Source organism: Mustelus asterias, chromosome 1 (assembly GCF_964213995.1).
Source record: "Mustelus asterias chromosome 1, sMusAst1.hap1.1, whole genome shotgun sequence".
Classification (NCBI taxonomy): Eukaryota; Metazoa; Chordata; class Chondrichthyes; order Carcharhiniformes; family Triakidae; genus Mustelus; species Mustelus asterias.
This window is the reverse complement of record NC_135801.1, coordinates 14,686,461-14,708,076: the sequence shown is the minus strand read 5'-3', so window position 1 is coordinate 14,708,076 and position 21,616 is coordinate 14,686,461. Positions and strand designations below refer to the sequence as shown.

At 45.0% G+C, this 21,616-nt stretch overlaps 1 protein-coding gene across 2 annotated transcripts in view; it reads right to left on the bottom strand.

Annotated features, from left to right (window-relative positions):
- The window catches only part of nrg1 (neuregulin 1), a 217,578-nt gene that overhangs the window by 4,238 nt on the left and 191,724 nt on the right, over positions 1-21,616 (bottom strand). For both annotated transcript variants that reach the window (XM_078209632.1, XM_078209641.1), the window contains 4 exons: positions 12,246-12,348; positions 9,367-9,493; positions 6,385-6,515; positions 3,039-3,242 (listed from right to left, as the gene is read on the bottom strand). In XM_078209632.1, coding sequence (XP_078065758.1) covers positions 3,039-3,242; positions 6,385-6,515; positions 9,367-9,493; positions 12,246-12,348 — 565 coding nt within the window. The remainder of the gene's footprint in view (positions 1-3,038; positions 3,243-6,384; positions 6,516-9,366; positions 9,494-12,245; positions 12,349-21,616) is intronic.

Below are 21,616 nucleotides of genomic sequence, written 5' to 3'. Positions count from 1 at the left end.
AACAATACTTTTCACTGTATGTTAATACATGTGACAATAATAAATCAAATCAAATCAAATCAAAATAAATTGGAGCAGGAGTAGGCCATTCAGCCCCTCAAGCCTGCTCCTAGCTGTTCCTTTCCTCTCTGTTCCTTCACTGGAGATAAATCAATTAAATCATGGTTGATCTCTTTGTGTTTCAAGTTCCACATTCCCATCCACCATGATAAACTTCAACTCCCTTGCCCAACAAGAAACTATCTACCTCCGCCTTAAAAATATTCAATGATCCCACTTCCACCGCCATCCGAAACAGAGTTCTAAAGATGCACAGCCCTCAGAGAAAAAAATTCTCCTCAACTCTGTCCTTTAAGGATGATCCCTAATTTTAAAACAGTGCCCCCCAGTTCTGGAATCACCCACAGGAGGAAACATCCTTTCAATGTCCGCCTTGTCACTACCATTCAGGATCTTACAAACTTCAATCAAGTCACATCTCACTCTTCTAAACTCCATTTTGACAAGCCCAGCCTTTCCAACTTTTCCTCATAAAACAACCCACTCATTCCGGGTATCAATCCAGTGTACCTCTGCTGAACCGCCTCCCATGCATTTACATCCTTCCTTAAATAAGGAGACCAAAATGGCACAAAGTATTCAAAATGCGGTCTCAGTACTGCCCTGTATAACTGAAGCATAGCACCCTTACTTTTATGTTCTATTCCTCTGGTAATAAATCCATAGAGTCATAGGCCTGGATTTTTATAGAGTTGCAAAGCAATTTAAAAATAATGGCCAGGACCTGACTCTGGAATTGCCACCCCCATTCCTGGCACCACCAATGTTTCCTGGTGCAGAGGAGGAAAGGTGCATGCACCCGGCACTCCCGACCTGGTTGGCTCCATTGTGGGCGTGGACATCTCCTAGCTGCCCACAACTTTCACAGAGTTGGGCCAGATTCTCCATGAATCATGGTGCATGACCCCTCAGAGGTAACCTGAACCATAGTCTCTATCTGGGAACTTGAATTGAGTGGTGGAGCAAGCTCGAGGAGCCGAATGGCCTACTATCGATAGGTGTGCTTAAAAGGTCTTACCCATGGTCCCCAAGTGCCTTCCATAGTCCCATCCACCTTCCATTCCAAATCATGCTAAACCATGGCCCCACCCAACCCACCCCACTGTTCCCTTACAACCCCCATGCCAACTCATAGCCCTTCCATTCCCATTCACCCAGTATACACCCTATATAGAGCCAATGAGCTGTATAGTAACAATGGCATTAGCAGAGCTGCTCAGAAAACAAAACAAAACTGATGTTGCTCCAACTGTATAAAAGTGTCAATCAGCCAAAACATTAAAGTATCAATAGTAAAGGCTTCAAACATTTTGCACCTCTTAATCTTGGGCAAATGAACATTTTGACTGTGACAAAAGAAATCATAAAAATAACACTTTATAACCCCTTAAAAATGCCAATCAAGCAACAACAGTTCTCTCCAGTCATCAAATCCTTACTAAGACAATGTTTTTATGTGCCTGGGCTCGCAACCCAAGCATGCATAACAAGGACAGCAATTAGAACTCTTTGAATTAGAATTGGATAGACCTCCCCTCAAAGCTCCTCGCAATCTTTCTTGATCCAAGGAGAACAACTCCAGCTTTTCCAACCTAAACTTGTAGATGAAATCCTGCATCCACAGAATCATTCCGGTAAATCTCCTCTGTACCCTGTCAGGGACACTCACACTTCCTAATGTCCAAATTGTTGGATTAGAAATCAAGCCTTCAGTTAATTGTCATCAGAACATAAGAAATAGGAGCAGGAGTAGGCCATCTAGCCCCTCGAGCCTGCCCCGCCATTCAATAAGATCATGGCTGATCTTAATTGTCCCTTGATCAGTTAATAGTTTGGGAATGTGTGGCACTGCAAGTTAATATCATCCTTCTGAATTTGGGTACATTGGTGCAGCCATGTGTTCTTGGGACAGCAATCAAGTCCTGATTAGCAACAACGTTGGTCAACTTGGAAGAGGTATTTCTGTAGGAACAGACTGGACAGCTCAGACTGTGTTCAAATCCAGCAGAGACTCACGGAATGAGTGTCTTTGCTACTCATTTCATGGGTATGGAGTGAACGTGTAGTCCAATTCCTGATACATGCAGCAGATTTTTAATTTATCATAGAATCATCATAGAATCATAGAAACCCTACAGTGCAGAAGGAGGCCATTCGGCCCATCGAGTCTGCACCGACCACAATCCCACCCAGGCCCTACCCCCACATATTTTACCCGCTAATCCCTCTAACCTACGCATCCCAGGACTCTAAGGGGCAATTTTTAACCTGGCCAATCACCTAACCCGCACATCTTTGGACTGTGGGAGGAAACCGGAGCACCCGGAGTAAACCCACGCAGACACGAGGAGAATGTGCAAACTCCACACAGACAGTGACCCGAGCCGGGAATCGAACCCGGGACCCTGGAGCTGTGAAGCAGCAGTGCTAACCACTGTGCTACCGTGCTGCCCTAGTGCTAATTACTGAACTCAAAGAGGTCAGAGGGCTGGCAAATGTGAGACGTGTTAGTGGGCTGACAGGATTGTGAGGTTGGAGAAGATTACAAGGAGAAGTTGGGTGCAATTGCATCTTTCAAATACCCAAGAGAGTGAAGAGTTGGACACTACATTCAAAATACAACACTTCCTACAGCACTGCACTGAAGCAGTGACAGCTTGGATAATGAGTACAAGCCTCTGGAATAATGCTTGAATCCATGATTTTTGACTCAAAGGCAAAAGACCTAATACCTGAGCCAAGGCTGGCACATCTCAGAGTTGTGCGGGTTACAGCCATGCCCTCGGTCCCTACAATTGCATTCAGATCTCCGTCTATGATCAGAGCTATAACCTCACTCCCTACTGTCTAAGCTGTGCCATTAGTCTCAACTTCCAGCCAAACATCCCTTCCCAGTCAAAGTTTTGTCCTCTGTTACTGTTATACCTGTACACTCAGTTACTACAGCCACAAAGTACAAAAATAGCTGCGGGGCCTACCTTTCGCTATGCGGTGAATCTCGGAGAGAGTCCGGAGTGTCTCTCGAGTTCCTCACACAGATAAGCATCTCTCGCCGACCTGCCACACCGTTGAGTCGGCCTCGGTGATTGATTGGGCTGGTGCGCCTGCTGGTTTCCACTGAAGATGTTACAAGCACAGAGGGGCTGTCTGAGATGACACTTTCTGTTTGGCCTGTACTCCAACTGTGGCCGACACAAAGAGAAACATCTTTAAATCCCTGAGTCAGGTTAACTGTGTAAAGCATTCAGTCAACATTGTTATTTTCACAGAGGGAGATCTTCAGCTTCTTCCCAGCTGCAATTGGCACCAGACATTTGTTTTTAGAGAATAAATATCCTTTCACCTAAGTTATTGAGACAAAGCATTGTAGGAGAAGCAAGGGGCTTCAGCAATGTTTTAAATTCTTTTATGGGATGTGGGCATTGCTGGCAAGGCAGGCATTTCATAGAATCATAAAATCATAGAATCCCTACAGTGCAGAAGGAGGCCATTTGGCCCATCGAGCCTGCACTGACAATGATCCCACGCAGGCCCTATCCCTGTAACCCCATATATTTATCCTGCTAATTCCCCTGACACTAATGGACAATTTATCACGACCAATCCACTAACTCACACATCTTTGTCTCAATAATTTAGGCAAAAGGATATTTATTCTCTAAAAACAAATTTGTTGCTTATTCCTAATTGACTTTGAACTGAGTGGCTTGCTAGGCCTTTTCAGAGGGCAGTTAAGAGTCAACCTGTGCTGTGTGGGTCTGGAGTCATGTGTAGACCAGACCTGGCAAGCACAGCAGATTTCCTTCCCTAAAGGACATTAGTGAACCAGGTGGGTTTTTACAACAACGTCCGATAGTCTGATGGTCACAATTATCGAGACTAGATTTATTAATGGAATTTAAATTCCACCAGCTGCCATGGTGGGATTTGAATCCACACTGAGGCATAGAGAATGGTCCATTGGAGGAGCACTGGAGGGTTGGAATATCAGTCAGACAACAGCCATGCATGTAGCATGTAGATTACCCATACATCTATGTACCAATATACAGGCAGTGGGGGGGAGGGGGAGTTGTATAAAGCACCCTCGGAAGAATTGACTGCTGAAGGCTTCTTGAGCATTGTGCGTGGTCCTATAAGGAGATAGGGGCAAGATATCACATTCCAGATCGACTATGCCTCAAAGGCCCACTCAATTGTTGAAGCAGCGCTCAAGTGCATTGCTTTAGATAAAGGGGGTGTTAATGCAATTTGACCTTTACTGTAGGATTTAACTGAGCCTCGTGTGTGTGGCTTGCCCATTGCAATGTGCTGGTTTATTGTCAAGCTGCAGTCACCTTGGCTACCTTGTGGATTCAGAACTCTGCATCGAACAGCAAAGAGCCAAATTCAACACAGCACTCCAGATATGGAGGCCGAAAACGTACCACCTCGCCCGCCCCAGAGATTCCCAGAACGGAAATCTCCTTTGGCCTTGGGCAGGATTTTACGATCTCACCTGAGCAAGGCTGTAAAATCCTGCCCAGAGTGTGTGGTACCATCGGCCAAACGTAGACTAAAATTGATGCTATGTCACATCACGAAGTGCCGGACGTTAAAGAACATAGAAGTCATAGAATCTTACAGTGCAGAAAGAGGCCATTCGGCCCATCGAGTCTGCACCAACCACAATCCCACCCAGGCCCTATCCCCATATCCCTACATATTTACCCACTAATCCCTCTAACCTATCCATTCCGGGACACTAAGGGGCAATTTAGAATGGCCAATCAACCTAGCCCGCACATCTTGGACTGTGGGAGGAAACCGGAGCACCCGGAGAAAACCCACGCAGACACAGGGAGAATGTGCAAACTCCACACAGACAGTGACCCGAGCCGGGATTCGAAACCAGGTCCCTGGAGCTGTGAAGCAGCAGTGCTAACCACTGTGCTACCGTGCCGCCCTAATATATAATATATATAACATGACTGAGTTAATTTCACATTCACCCTGGGCCAGTTTCCTTTTCCTTGGCACATTGACAGATGAAACTGAGGTGTACAGTAGCGTCTTCAATGGAACTGAAAATGGGGAAAGTTAGGTTGTGGGAGTCAACATCATGTGTCGAGGTTAAAATTCCCCTCAAATGAAGTGCGGAGAGAGGACAGGGAACTATTGGACCACAGTGTGCTGCTATAACACAGTCTGCATTTTGAACTTGCACAGTCGAATCTTATTGTTGCACGCTGCTATAAATTTGTGTGCTCACATTTATAATGGAAATCGCCCATATAAACTTGTCACACTGTGTTTTAACCACCTTGCTCGCTTCCCCGCTCCCCCCAAGCCTCCTCCACCTCCCATCCCCTCCCCCGCAACCTCACAAGCATGGCTGCTCCAGTGCCTATATCGGACGGAGGAGGAGAATGCATGTTTTATATAGACAGCTTTCAATACATTAATGTGAACATAGCAAATGGTAAGCAACAAGAGGAATTGCGCAATAAACATTCTAATAGATTGTAAATATTAATATAATGCTTCTTTCATTAATTTGTGAGAGCATTCTGTCAGTATTTTATAAAGATTAGAACCATAGTGGCACTTTGATAATTGAATTGCTAGAGAGTGGGGTTTGACAAGGGAGATGGGGGGGGTAAGGGGATGGGTTTTGGTTCTTCCAACTTGGTGTCTGAGGTGATGAGTGCCAATGAAGCATAAGATGGTCCCAATCTAAACATTGTCACTTCTTTGACGTAGATTTGTGAGGTAGACCTTTCACCAGATATAAAAATATGAAAATATAATTGGAGGGCAATTGTATAAAGCACCCTTGGAAACCATCCACTTTTGTCCAGTGTGCATAGGGCTATAGAATCCCTACAGTGCAGAAGAGGCCAGTCAGCCCATCAAGTCGGCACCGACTTTCTTTCAGAGTTTCTTACCCAGGCCCTCTCCCCCGTCTTATCCCCATAACCCCATGGTTAATCCACCTGACCTACACATCCTGGGACACTAAGGGGCAATTGATCATGGCCAATCCACCTAACCTGCACATCTTTGGACTTTTGAGAGTAAATCAGAGCACCTGGAGGAAATCCATGCAGCCACGGGGAGAATGTGCAAACTCCACACAGACAGTGACCCAAGCCGGAATTCAACCCAGGTCCCTGGTGCTGTGAGGGCGCAGTGCTAACCACTGTGCCACCATGCCACCATTGTTCATAACTAATAGAGGTTCCTTTGTGTGATATCTGCTTCCCCTTCTGTTCGTCACACATCTCTGCTAGTTGGTTCTTGTTCTACGCTATCTAATCAAATAATGGCGCTTAATCCAGATACCTGTGGCTGGGTGTGTGAGTAACTGTCGTAGAGTGATGGGTTGTCGATGTATAGTGACTGGTTGAGAACGAGGTTTCCGTTTCTCGCTCAATGACATGCTCAGTGGATCCCGGGTTTTTCATTATATATTGCTGCAAACAAAAAGCATGAGGTTAGAAGACAAGAAAGCTCAAAACAGCAAAAGGTCATCAAACTGGTCCATCAAACCCATGCTGTCCACTGGCCATTTGTGACTCACCACCATTACAGACATTATCCTCTAGCCAAGGTCTCCTTCCTCTTTTATTCCTAATCTCCACAAAATCTATTGAAATGGCAACAAACTGGGCTCTACTGGAAGTTAAATAACAGGAGTCCGTGGTTGGTGGAATGTTCAAGACAATATTAGTGCACGTCCACATTTTTTCAAAAACTGTGGTCGGAATTCTCTGACCGTTCACGCCAGTGGGATTCTCCAGTCCCGCTGGCAGCGCACCCCTGTCCATGGGTTTCCCGCCGGTGTAGGGTGATGCCAGCGGCGGGACCAGAGAATCCTGCCACTAGCGAACAACATGCCACCTCCCACCCCTGGGAAACACGTGGCTAGAAGGCCGGAGAATCGTGCCCATTGCCTTTCTTTACTCAGATGTGCCAACCAGTTTAACATCCTGACTGACGTGTTCACTGACTATTAACACACTGCAGGCGTTAAAGAAAATCAGACACACAAAAACCACTAGTCTAAAAAATTAAGAAATGTTATTTTTTCTTTGCTACAGCCTATTTCCTTGTTCAAACCCCCAGGCAGGCTTTTGAATGAATACCAAGACTGGAGGGATGCAATTATTAATTGTACGTTTCAGTGGAGAAAGGCTCAAAACAAAGCAGATCCCCTTTCAATGTGAATTGTATAACGTTCAATATTAATACAGGAATAATGACTTGTCTTTTGTGCTGTTTGACATGCTGGGGAATGTTTTCAGTACCACGAGGCCTGATTTTATAGGCTTATTATTGCTTGTGTCCATCAAGTAACTTGTGCCTAATGAACCATTTGGATTGTCCTAATCTTGGCCATTTTATCACCGCTGTTACTACTGAACTTTGTGGCCAACAATTTATTGCCAACTGTTTATTAATTCTCGGCCAGAAGATCCTGACCAGAGACTCATTCATGACACAGAAGGAGGCCATTCGACCCACTGGCCACGACTTAGCAGCCATGCGAGCTGCCGGCGCAAATCATATTATGGTCGCTGAATCTCGCAAGAGACAAAAAGTGGGATTTGCACTGGCGAGATTTTGGAACGTGATCTTCTCTGCACCCCCTCCCCTCCATCGAAAATGAAAATCAGTTGTTGTGAACATGTTGGGCACAGGCAAGTATAGCCCCCAGATGGTGAGGGACAAGCCCCATGCAGTATCCTGGCACTGTCCCCTGGCACCCTAGGACAGTGCCAACCTGGCCATGCCAACCTGGCAATGCCACTCTAGGACAGTGCCAACCTGGCTGTGCCAATCTGGTCATGCCAACCTGGCAATGCCACTCTAGGACAGTGCCAACCTGGCTGTGCCAACTTGGCTGTGCCATCCTGGCAGTGCCATTTTCTTTCCCATTGTTCTCTGTTTCTTCCTCTATTCTTTTGTTTCATTAGTTGAGATCGACCACTTGGCCCTGCGTGCATGAGATTCCTGTTCTCAAATCACATTTCCAGTAATGCAACTGGAGGAATGAGTTACAAAGTTCAATCCGAGGCATTTTCCAGGATATGCCCCATTTGAGCACCACTAACACAACACTACGAATCCCATATCGTGTCTACTGACACAATACTGCTAACTCTATATTACCTCCACTGACACACTAGCATAATGCTGTTAATCCAATATTGCGTTACACTAACACACTTATTCATTTGTTAATTCTGTATTCCATCCACTGACGCGCTAACACTGCTATTAATCCGATATATTATTCTGTCACATTGACACGATGCTATTAATCCTGTATCGTATCTAATGATACATTGCTGTTAACTGGATATAGCACTGACGGCGGTGAGGGGAGTGGGAGGGGTGTGGTGGTAAAGGAGTGGGGCAGGTATAGGTTGTGCAGGCTGGGACTATATCCCTTGGAGCGCAGAAGAATGAGATGTGATCTCAAAGAAACATATAAGATCCTGAGGGGGCTTGTCAGGGTGGATGCTGAAAGGATGTTTTCCCCTTGTGGGAGAGACTAGAATTAGGGAACGTCGTTTAAAAATAAGGGGTCCCCATATAAGCTGTTGCTCAGGAGAAATTCTCTCTCTCAGAGGGTTGTAATCTCTGGAACTCTTCCTCAGAGAGTGGTGGAGTCAGGGTTGCTGAATAATTTTATGGCGGAGGCAGATAGATTCTCGACTCACACAGGAGTCAAAGGTTATCAGAGGTGGGTGGGAATGCAGAGCTAAGGTCACAGTCAGATCAGCCATGATCGTATTACATGGTGAAGTTTATTTATTAGTCACAAATAAGCTTACATTAACAGTGCAAAAATGGTAGAGCGGGCTTGGATACATCTCACTCAGTAGTTTGTGGGTGCAATGGTCATCAAATTAAAGCACCAAATGTAACTTCCAGTGAATGTGAGAGTGCAAACTTTGACCAGAGATAAGTTTCAATTCTAAATCTGCTTCACAATTTCACAGCCCGAACAGCAACACTACTCCAGAGTCGCGTTTATCGGAAGCAGCTCTGTAACACACAGAAGGCGTCACTCAGACAAACCCCAGTGGCACTGGCTGCATGTTGGGATACCTATAAGGAGGGATCAGGGAGGGGAAGGCGGGATCAGGATACTGATTCTGATGATCAGCCATGATCAAAATGAATGGCAGAACAGGCTCGAAGGGCCGAATGGCCTACTCCTGCTTCTAGTTTCCATGTTTCTGCACTGTAACTCATCGTCACGCTCATACAATGCAGGGAGAGAGATAGGGAGACCTCAATACCAACTCGACTTACATTTGCCAACTGAACATTGTCTGCTGGAGGATTTGTGTGGTGGGGTCCGTTCACCAGGTTTACCATGTTGTTTCGTTCAGATCGGAGACTCTGTCTTAGCCGGTCATGCAGCTTTTTCCGCTGTTTTCTGTATTGGGTGACAGAAGGAATACAATCAGAGGCAGAAATGAAGGTCAAATGATGGACTTGGGATTTCTTTACATTAGACGGATTCAAACTCCAGCTATGAAGTTGTGACAGCTCGTTTCTGTGGTGCTAGTGGAGCATTCAACCTTAGTTCCCAGCCCTTTAAACATGGCTCTTATTAAATCCTTCCTCGACTTCCTGTTCAAACCAAGTGTTTCTCAAAATAAATATAGGAAAGAACCAATTGAATGGAGGGTTGTATGCTGCCTAAAAACGTACTGCCCGTTTTTTTTTCAGCCAGTGTTACATGGCACGGATTGTGGAATACATTTGTAACAGAGACTCTCCAAAAAAGCGATTTCAACCCAAATCTTCTATCCTGAGATAGAAGCACGAGGAATTAAATCAAACCTACAACACAGACTCAGGCCCAGGTGGTCGAGACTGGTTTTTATGTTACACACAAGATGGGCGGGCATGGTGGCACAGTGGTTAGCATTGCTGCCTCACCGCGCCAGGGACCAGGGTTCGATTCCCAGCTTGGGTCACTGTGGAGTTTGCACATTCTCTGCGTGGGTTTCCTCCGGGTGCTCCAGTTTCCTCCCACAGTCCAAAGATGTACAGGTTAGGTGGATTGGCCATGCTAAATTGTCCCTGAGTGTCAGGGGGATTAGCTAGGGTAAATGCATGGGGTTATGGGGATGGGGCCTGGATGGGATTGCGGTTGGTGCAGACTCAATGGGCTGAATGGCCTCCTTCTGCACTGTAGGATTCTATGTAACTCTGTGTAAGATAGCTCCTACCGTACTCACCCCATCAACACATCTTTCTCAGCCTCCTCCCTCTTGTACTTATCTCACTGTACCTTAAGTAGTTAGATTTTTCACCGACAGGGGAGTCAAGTGTTCTGGGGGGGTGGGGGGACGGGGGTGGGGGCATGCAGATGGGAAAGTGGGAGAAGGCCACAATCAAATCAGCCATGACCTTGTCAAATAGTGGAGCAGGCTTGTTGGGATCAATGCCATACTCCTGTTCCTACTTCTTGAGTACTTAAAGGCATCGGTGTGTTTTTTTTCAACTATTCCACATGGTAGTAAATTCCAACTGCACTCTGGGTCAAGAGGTTACTCCTGAAATGTTTATTGGACCTAGTTGTGATGTTCTCACATTTCTCACCAAGGGTGGCATGGTGGTTAGCACTGCTGCCTCACAGCTCCAGGGACCTGGGTTCGATTTCGGCCTCAGATAATTGTCTGTGTGGCGTTTGCATGTTCTCCCCGTGTCTGCGTGGGTTTCTGCCGGGTGCTCCGGTTTCCCCCCACACTCCAAAAATGTGCAAGTTAGGTGGATTGGCCATGATCAAATTGCCCCTTAGTGTCCCAAGATGTGTAGGTTAAATGGATTAGCCATAGGAAATGTATGGGGTTACAGGGATAGGGTGGGGTAGAGGGCCTGGTAAGACACTCCGATAGAGAATTGGTGCAGACTCGATGGGCTGAATGGCCTCTGCTGCACTGGAATTCTATGGTGATTTGCATCCTCTAGTTTTGGACTCCCCCACAAGTGGATACATCTTCTATTTACTTAAAGGCTGTCCCTTTTTCCCCTTTTGTAAATGCTGCACCTTGAATTCAAATATAAATATTCAACATCAAGAACTTTGCAGATAGTTGCTACACTGAAAACCATACATGATGGAAGTTGAAAGTTTGATTGTGATTTTGGGACAGGTATCAGCTGATTCTTTAGTCCGTCCAATCACTGGACAGCCAGCGACACCATGTCCCATGAATGAACAAAATAAAAGCCAAATGCAAGGGTGGCATTTAAATATAGGGCCTGGACTATTGAAGCACTACAGTGATGGCAGGGGAGGGTGAATCAAAGGATGTCCATCAGCGATCTGATGTGAAACCCGAGCCTCTGCATTTTTAATGCAAAGTGTTACGCAATACGTCGTAAGAATCTGCCATTGCCATCAGCGGATCAAATCCCACTGAGGGTATAGAGGAGGTTCACGAGAATGAACCCGGGAATGAAAAGCTTGACGCATGAGGAGCGGTTGAGGACTCTGGGTCTGTACTCGATGGAGTTTAGAAGGATGAAGGGGGGATCTCATTGAAGCTTACAGGAAACTGAAAGGCCTGGATAGAATGGAGGTGGGGAAGATGTTTCCGTTAGTAGGAGAGACTAGGATCCAAGGACACAGCCTCAGAGTAAAGGGATGACCTTTTAGGACCAAGAACTGAGATGAGGAGGAATTTCTTCACCCAGAGAGTGGTGAATCTGTGGAATTAATTGCCACCGAAGGCTGTGGAGGCCAGGTCATTAAGACAGAGATATATAAATTCTTGATTGGTGAGGGGTTACGGGCAAAGCCGGGAGAGTGGGGTTGATAAGCCTATCAGCCATGATTGAATGGTGGAGCAGACTCAATGGGCTGAATGGCCTAATTCTGCTCCTATGTCTTATGGTTTTACTTTACCCGCCCCAATTACTGTGACGATTCCGCCCTGAGACCTTAATAAGAGACTCTATCCAAATGACAGCAAAATACAGATTTAACAACTTAAGGCACAGTTAACTCACTGAGTGCTTTATATTGCTTAAATATCATTGGATGGAAAGGCTGACTTTTAAAGGAATCCAAGCAACAAAAAGAATCCCCGCTGGGAGGGAGGAAGGAACGGAACAGATGCATGAGTGTCAATCAGGTTCTATCTTGGATTTGAAATAATGAAACTTTGGATTACTTTGTCTTGCAGTACGCCACCACACACATGATGCCAACCACCAGGAGGGCAATGCAGATCCCTGTTATCGTCAGCACTCGCTTCTGGTATAGCTCCTCAGCTTCTGAAGAGAGAAGCAGAGAACAGCAGGTTACAGCCTGAGGTATGCTGTGTGGCCAACATACCATGAAAGTGCAATCACTTCGCGCTATCAATGAGGAGAAATTGCTTGTACAGTTTCCATTTTCCACCTGCTCTGTACCCTCAAAGGCAATTAAAACACGCAAAATGGAAGCTCACGGCAATTTTTTTAAAATAAAGGCAATTCCCAGCTTAGACAGAGCTTTCCGCTTCATTTAAATTCCTCTGGACTCATGCTGTGCCTGAGTAGGAGCATTGGAACAGACACAGCTCCATGCTTAAAACTGGTCTTGTAATTATCATTGTGGCGTTGGCACTCACGGCAATAAGCACTGATGACCAAAAAGGAACATGTGAAGACACACGTGTGAGCTCTGGCAAGTACCAGGCAAACCAGCTGACATCTGTCGTGAGATTTGTCCGTCTTTTACATATGAACACGGCTCTGTACATTTAAAATGCACGCCAATGTTCTCAATCTTAAATGTCACTCCAAGCATTTCCTTGGATCAGTTGTGTGTGCCATTTCCAATCAAAAACACGTCCACCTTTCAAGTATTTTGCTGATGCAGAGGAATAAACATCTAATCAATAGCAAAAGCCATGTTTAAGCCAGACATTGCCTTTTTGAACTCCTGCAGTCCAACTTAAACAAAAAACATTCTTGACAATTGTACGTAACACTGGAGTTAAATTGTTATTGGGTTTTCACTCACTGATGTTTCCTGCAACATCAATAAAATTTGCCAGTTTAGATATTTTTACAGTCAATCCGTTGATTCATTTGCTGTATATGTTCAAAACAATTTGTTCTGCTATAATTTTTGAACATTTTATCCACATTTCCTCAGCTCCTCCTTGGAGCCGGCTCCATGAGCCGCAGATCAGCCAAGAGGGAGGGGCAGCAGTTGTTTAAGGAAGTTTTTCTTTTAGATCCTCCTCAGTGGGAATATTTCCCACTCTCTCCCCTACCCACCCCACCAACCTGAATCCACATCCCCGGCAGAGAAACATCACTGAGTAACACACCTTTTGAGGTAAATGTCAGAATGGAGAGCAGCTGACAGGACCAAGAACGCTTCTATTACATTTAAAATAGAATTTATTTCTTTTTGAAGCAAATGTTTGTTATTAAAATGATTTATTATGGGAAAATCAGTGCAAAAATCTGAAGTTTCTCCCAAGCCAGATGGATATCATCTTCAAAAATCAGATGAACATGTTTAGTTTAGTTTATTTATTAGTGTCACAAGTAGGCTTACATTAACACTGCAGTGAAGTTACTGTGAAAATCCCCTAGTCATCACAGTCCGCGCCTGTTCGGGTACACTGAGGGAGAATTTAGTGTGGCCAATTCACCTAACCAGCACGTCTTTCAGACTGTGGGAGGAAACCGAAGCATCAGGGGAATGGGATCAAAGGTTATGGGGAGAAAGCAGGATTAGGCTATCGAGTTGGACGATGAGCCATGATCGTGATGGATGGCGGAGCAGGCTCGAAGGGCCAAGTGGCCTCCTCCTGCTCCTATCATCTATGTTTCACCCGGAGACACGGGGAGAACGTGCAAACTCCGCACAGTCACCTGAGGCCGAAATTGAACCCGGGTCCCTGGCGCTGTGAGACACCAGTGCTAACTACTGTGCCATCGCGCCGCCCCCCAAACGTAGGGCATACTGGGAAGTAAGATGCGTGATATTCAGGCAAAGAAAAGCATCAGTCACAGCTAGGGGTAGACTGAGGAACGAAACAGCAATGATTGGCACGCATTGCGGACCTTTAGGCACACAGGCTGGTGTCTGTTGCAAAGCTGGCTTTCTGAATCTCAGCAAAGAGTTCACCCAGTTTCTTGCGCAGATCTTTCTGGGCTGAGCCAGATTTGTTCTGCTCTTGTTATTTCTTTCTGATAGTTGGGTCAATTTGAAATAGAAAAGGGGTAGACGACTAGACTGGGAGGCAAATCACAAGAGCAAGCCATCTAAAACCTACAGCATAAGTGTGGAGGACCATCTTACGGGAAACAGGAATTTTTATAAATACTTCAAATTCTTCCTGATTTTCACTTGTACAAAGAAGTATCATTCTCTCAACAACTGGCTGTGTTTTTTTTTTGTTGATATTATCAGCGTGGTTCCTGTACAACTGGCCAATAGCCATCCTGCTATTTACAATAACAACACGAGACGTCACGAGAGATAGGTCAACACCAAGTCTATACAAGACCAAACATCAATTCAACTGGAATTGTTCTGGAAAACTAATTCGCCAAAGCAGCGAGTGATATATATTTTAAAAGAAAAACAAAAAGAAAAGGAAAAAAAGATGCCAGAAAGGTAAGAGATCTTTGATTTTAAAAAGTAGTAGTTTCAGGTTAAGGAATCAATAGTAGGCCTGGTATAGCATGCTTGATAGTGGAAAGTAAAACACGGAAAGACTTGGAAGGGAGTGATCGGAGCAAAATGTGAAGGGATGCCCCACACAACATAACCACCGACTGACTGAACCAGCACGAAAATGAATCACAAGTTACTTTTGAAAGGGGAAAAAGGTGACGATAAAGATAAAAAGTGAAGGTGATTTCAATCTCATCGTACTGCTTTAAGGATCTTTTGGCTACATCCCTTGCCCGCAATCAGGCACAGGTGGTGGTCAAAGGCTGTGTTTGAAATATCTTCAGTTAAAACATCGCTTTTTTAATAAGTGCCTTGCACAATTTTCTAAGGCCTCCTGGGACCAAAGAGGAAGGAATCTGTATCGTTTAATCTGTTGTTCCTCCATTGTTTGCAGCTCCAGATTCTTGGGAATTCCTGGAAGGACGTCTGTCAAAGGCCTTGTGCTGCGCTTGCCAGCTAAAAAGCCTCAAGGCTGGTTCATTTGGGAACACGAAGTCCTTCGCTTGTCAGCAAAATGGGAATCCAGAAGAGGACCGCCATTATGCACTGTGGGGGGGGGGAGGGGGGGGGGGTGGCTTGCGACTGCCCCGTAAGAGGGGAATAAATGACCAGGGATCAGGCTCCGGAATCACGTGCTGATCAATGAGAGTACAATTCATTGAACTGCAAGATGCTTTTATTTCCAACTTGGGTTCAAAAAATGAAGCACTGGTGGCTTGGATACTTTTAAAAGGGTAAAAATGTAACAATAAAGATTAAAAAATGAAGGTGATTTCAATCAAATCAGACTCCTTTAAGCATCTGTTTGCTTCCTCCCTCGCTTGCCGTCGTCAAAGGCCGTGCTTGGACTGTCTTCAATTGAAACACAGCTTTTTAAATAAAATTAATGGTGATAAATGTTTTAACTTCTCGTTAGACAGGGGAGGGAGGTGCGGGGTGGGGGGGCTGAGTGGTGTTGGGTAGAAAGATCTTTCGAACTCTCTTGAGAATCAGTTACTAAAAATTCGGCCAGTCAGTACAGATCACTTTCTGTTATTGCAATCCCCAGCCAGAAATATCATCTATTTTTTACAAGTGCACTTATTATCCCTATAAATTGAACCTGTTTCCATTTGAGGCAGTGCTAGATCAACTCTCACTGGCAGCTCACAAGCTTCGATTTTGAGGCCTTTCTCATCGAACCCACTTGTTCCAGATTGGGAGTGGCGAGAAAGAGCTGTTAACATGCGGAAGGTTTACAAAATGCAAGATACATTGAGCCAAAGGGGGAAAGTCGGGGGGCTGGGGGGCGGGGGGGGGGGGGGGGGGTTGTTGAGAGGGGAGCTCAAAATTGAGGGGCAGGTTGCTGGGTGCTTTCTCCATTTTGTCTGATCCCTTGGGGAGCTGGTATTGTGAAGTCAAACTGGAATGAAGGCTGCCAAGTTTTGGATTAATTTGGATATGAAATCAATCTTTGAATGATTTTTGCATCGCAGCATCTGTCATTTGACAAATCACACCTTCGCAGTTAATTCCTCATTTTGTGACACAGAAATACGCGACGGGGAAACGGCAGAAATGTTTACTCTGACTCCAAGAAAGAGAGCGTTGTTAGAGTTTGACAGTAGCTCACTCAGGAGAAGTTTCCCCTTTGATAACTCCACTGGCTCCTGCCTTTTTTCCGCACACTCAAATTGAAATTTGGCCTTGGATTTAGGAAAATGGTGGCCTTAACCGCGATCAACTTATATCAGAAAGGTAGCATCGCACTTAAACAATCAGGGGGGCTATTTCTGTCACAGGCTTTATTTATTTTGAATTGATTAAAAAAAATATTCCTCAAGAGGCTTCAATTCCTGGAAGTCAAATCCAAATCTAGATTGTGCAATAGGGTTGGTGCGTAGATCAGCCCTGATCTGATTGAATGGCGGAGCAGGGTTCGAGGGAATTGAATGGCTTGCGTCTACAAATCAAGTTTCCGTGGCGGAGTTGAAAGAACGATTCCCTTTTTAATGTTTTGCGTGCTACCCCACAAGTAGTGCGGCCAAGTGCTATACAGGCTGTTATGGCTGGATCATCCCTTCCAAAAGCAACAGGGGTGGGGAAGGGGGCAGGAGGGAGGGAGAGAGAGAGAGAGAGAGAGAGACGGAGTTAGGAACTGAAGGCAGGTCATTGCTGTCAGGTCTAATTCTGCAGATGAAAAGGAATGATTTGTCCATACCCATAAATTCAATTCCAAGATGTTCTGCCAATGCAGAAAGTTGACAAAAATAACAAAACAAGAAAAGAGAAAAAAAACACAAGGGAAAAAAAGTTTCAGAGAAAAGCAGTACAACATACTGGGGGAAAAATATCACACGAGTAACATGATTAGAGCCTGCACATGAGAGACAATGGCAACATTCCAGAGGACACCGTGCTCATATAAGCTGCTTAATCCTGATGCAAAGTGCATGCTTTTCAAAGAGGGAGCACAGATCCATACAAGCTCTAGGAGAAGAAACACCCCGAGGTCTGAAAATCTAGTCGGCAATTCTATTATCTGGAGGGACGAAATATAAGAGAACTTTCTGGTAATGATGCGAGGACATTTTGGGAATATTCAACTGATTTTCTTTTTTCTGAGGCGTTGCGTTCCCTATCATGAGGTAGAACGATGCCTTTCATAGTTTATCTGAACTTTACAAAATGGTTCACTGGCTGGGTAACCGACTTTGCTGCGATGGGTTCAGGCCCAGTAAAAAAAAATGTGAATAATTATAACATTTACATCCATGGCACCTAACTGTTGATAACTGTGAAATTTTAAGGAGTGAGATTTATGATTAGGAAAGATGCGAGTTGCAGCCTGATGTTGGCCTTCTCTTAATTAAGGCGATGGCCCAGTGGTATTATTGCTAGAATATTAATCTAGGAACTCAGCTAATGTTCTGGGGACCCGGGTTCAAATCCCGCCACGGCAGATGGTGGAATTTGAATTCAATTTTTAAAAAATCTGGAATTAAGAATTTACTGATGACCATGAAACCATTGTTGATTGTCGGAAAAGCCCATCTGATTCACCAATGTCCTTTTGGGAAGAAAATCTGCTGTCCTTACCTGTTCTGGCCTACATGTGACTCCAGAGCCACAGCAATGTGGTTGACTCTTAACTGCCCTCGGGCAACTAAGGATGGGCAATAAATGCTGACCAACCAGCGACGCCCATGTCCCACGAATGAATCAAAAATCAAAAGATGTGGCATTCTTAGCCCCCTCCAACCCCACAAATTGAAAGGAAATTGTCCATTCCAGTCCAAGTAATGGAGAATGGCTGAAGGATGTCAGGCAGAGTTTTGAAATTCAGCGTGTCTGAATAACTTGGCCTGAAGCCAACAGATCATTTCAATGGTGGGATTATGGTCGGTGCAGGCTCGATGAGCTGAATGGCCTCCTTCTGCACTGTAGGGATTCTATGGTTCTGAGATAACTTCAAAAAGGCACCGTACAAAAGATGTTCAGCTTTATTATTTTAAGTTCAATGTTGATGGAGATAATTGCCCTTCGGAACAAATATTACGTCGAGAAAATCGCAAATTACTGCTCAAAAAAAGGTGATTTTGAAACGCTTGTCCAATTTTTTGCCTCAAAGGATAAATCGGAAGGATCAAACTTTTTTTTCCTCAGATAGCCTGGCAGTCCTGCATGAGTACCGCTGACAATACACATTAGTTATGTTGGAAAGGAGAAACAAGGCAAGGGTTAAATAGCAAGCATGCTGCAGCATGCATCCACTAATATCGCCGATTTACTCTCAGACAAATGTTAGGCGGAATGACAATCACGAGAGAGGAAAACTCATTCAGGTTAAGGGGTCAGGAGAGGGTCATCAAAAATGGGGCAAACTATAATAATTGTATGATCATTAGAATGGATAACACAACGTTAGGGAAGCATGCTCACAGCACAGGGACTTAAAGATTCAGCATGCATCACTCATTTCACAGACATCTGAAGCCTTCACTTAACCCCACCCAGCTCCGCCATTCAACTAACTAAGGGATCGAGACAGTTGCATTAAAGAACTGGCTACAGCTATTAAAGCTATCTGGTTACTATCAGGCTACCACTTAAAATATTTTCTACCTTGTAAACTCCAATAAATTGGCTTTCCAACTCAAATAGGAATGCAACACAACAGTATCAACGCCAATAAATAGGGAACATCTCAGCTGGGCGTCGTTCCTTTTCCCTAATCTTGCTGAGAGGTCAATTACCCGGGGGCATAGATTTACGGTGATTGGTAGAAGGATTAGAGGGGACACCAGGAAAAACCTTTTCACCAGAGGATGGTGGGCATCTGGAACCCATTGCCTGAGTTGGTGGTCGTGGCTGAAACACTCAACTCACTTATAAGATCCCTGAACATGCATCTGAGGTGCTGGAACCTACAAGGCTATGGACAAGGTTCTGGAAAGTGGGGTTAAAATGCGCAGCTAGTTTCTTTTTTCTCTTTTTGGCTGGCACAGAGCAGACATCTCTCTGGAGCAGAGAAGGCTGAGGGGGAACATGACTGAGGTGTATGAGATTATGAGGGGTATGGACAAGGCGAGTAGGGAGCAGTTGTTCCCCTTGGTTGAGGGGTCAAACACGAGGGGGCATGGCTTTAGGATAAGGGGCAAGAGATTCAGAGGGGATTTGAGAAAACACCTTTTCACTCAGAGAATGGCGGGAATCTGGAATGCACTCCTTGGGAGGCTGGAAACCTTTAAAAAGTATTTGGATGAGCACTTGAAACATCATAACATTCAAGGATATGGGACAAGTGCAGGAAAATGGGATTGGCGCTACTTTAGTGGTAATGATTGTCGGTGCAGATTCAATGGGCTGAAGGACCTTTTTTGCACTGGATGACTCTATGACTCCAGGGTGTGATGGGCTGAATGGCCTCTTTCTGCACTGTAATCTTTCCATGGTTCTAAAAGCAGCAAAACATTTAGTTCTCTACTTCACGCATTAGCCAGTCAGAACAATCCAGTAACAGCAAAGGATGCAACGCATTTGCTGAAATGGGCAGACTGAAGGAGTTCCTCTTCTGGATAGCTACTGCGTAAAACTACACTGACCTGGGGAGCAGACTGACACCGAAAGTTATGTTGAGTAGAAGGTAAAGTCACCACAGTCCCAGATGACCATAGGCTGCTCCTCTCTTTGAGGGGGAGAGCTGATTGGTGGTGATTTAATCTGAGGATCACCACACCTCAGGTGAGGGGCAAGGTTGAGTATCATAGACTCCTACAGTGCAGAAGGAGACCATTCGGCCCATCAAGTCTGCACCGACCACAATCCCACCCTGGCCCTATTCCTGTAACCCCAGGTGTTTACCCTGCTAATCCCCCTGACACTAAGGGTCAATTTAGCATGGCCAATTAACCTAACCCGCACATCTTTGGACTGTGGGAGGAAACCGGAGCACCCGGAGGAAACCCACGCAGACACGGGGAGAATGTGCAAACTCCACACAGACAGTGACCCAAGGCTGGAATTGAATCCATGACCCTGGTGCTGTGGGGCAGCAGTGCTAACCACTGTGCCGCCATGAAGGTGGGACCTTCATGAGTAACCTCAGTTGGTGTGGGAATTGAACCCACGCTTCTGGCATCGCTCTGCATCATGAACCAGCTGTCCAGCCAACTGAGCTAAACCAGGTTTCAAGTTGAGTACAACTTAACAAAATCATATCTTTCAGCTATGTGCAAAACATCAACACACAACATCATTGTGTGAAATCTTACAGTACGGGACTTGTTAAAAAATATGGCGATGTTAAACCGTGCCTGTGAGGGTGCACTGATATTGAGTGCAATGGCATTCCACCCAGGGAGCCTAGATCACGTGTAGTCTTTCAAGTGAAAGGAAATTAAATGATGGGGAATAACCGGACAAAGATTGGCAAAAGAAATTGTGTCCTTATTTTTATTTTACCATTGTAAGTTCCTCTACCCGCATTTATAATTGGAACAGCCCATGGAAAATGTGTTGTACGGTAATGAAATCTAGGCAGGTGGCCTAGTGGTATTATCATTAGACCACTAATCCAGCAACTCAGTTAATGTTCTGGGGACCTGGGTTCAAATCCTGCCACAGCAGATGGTGAAATTTGAATTCAATTAAAAATTAAGAATCTACTGATGACCAGGAAACCATTGTCGGAAAAAGCCATCTGCTTCACTAATGTCCTTTAGGGAAGGAAATCTGTCGTTCTTACCTGGTCTGGCCTATATGTGACTCCAGAGCCACAGCAATGTGGTTGACTCTCAACTGCCCTCTGACAACAAGGGATGGGCAATAAATGCTGGCCAGCCAGCAACCCCCATGTCCCATGAATGAAAAAATAATTCTGGGCCCTGGGTACAAATATTAACAGATAAATGGCTTAATGGGAGCACTGCTGGGTCAAAATAAAGTTGAGTAATAAAATGTGGGATGAAAAAATTGCTATCAGTAAGAACTCTGGAAGAGATGTTCGTTCATGGCCATTCTGTGTATTATGTACGTTGGCTTTATCTGTCCAATAGTTTTGGTTGGAAAAATAAATAAATAAATAAAGGTTCGGAGTTCTGGAATGTGCGACTGGGGAATTATCAGCTGCATTTGGCTGGAACTAGTGGACTCTTATCGTATCCTTTTCCCTTTGTTTTTTTGTAATAACACAATGATTGGGCACTCGTTGGAATGCATATTGCCTGAGGTTGTGTCAGAGCAACATCACGTTCTGTCTGTGAGGTTACAGGAAGATTGGAGTTACGCTATCGTACTTTCGGAAGGCAAGATGTCTGAGCTGTTGTTTCCTTCATGACACTATCAGCATTCCTTAATGCTTCCTCAGTGTGCTGTTCAGAC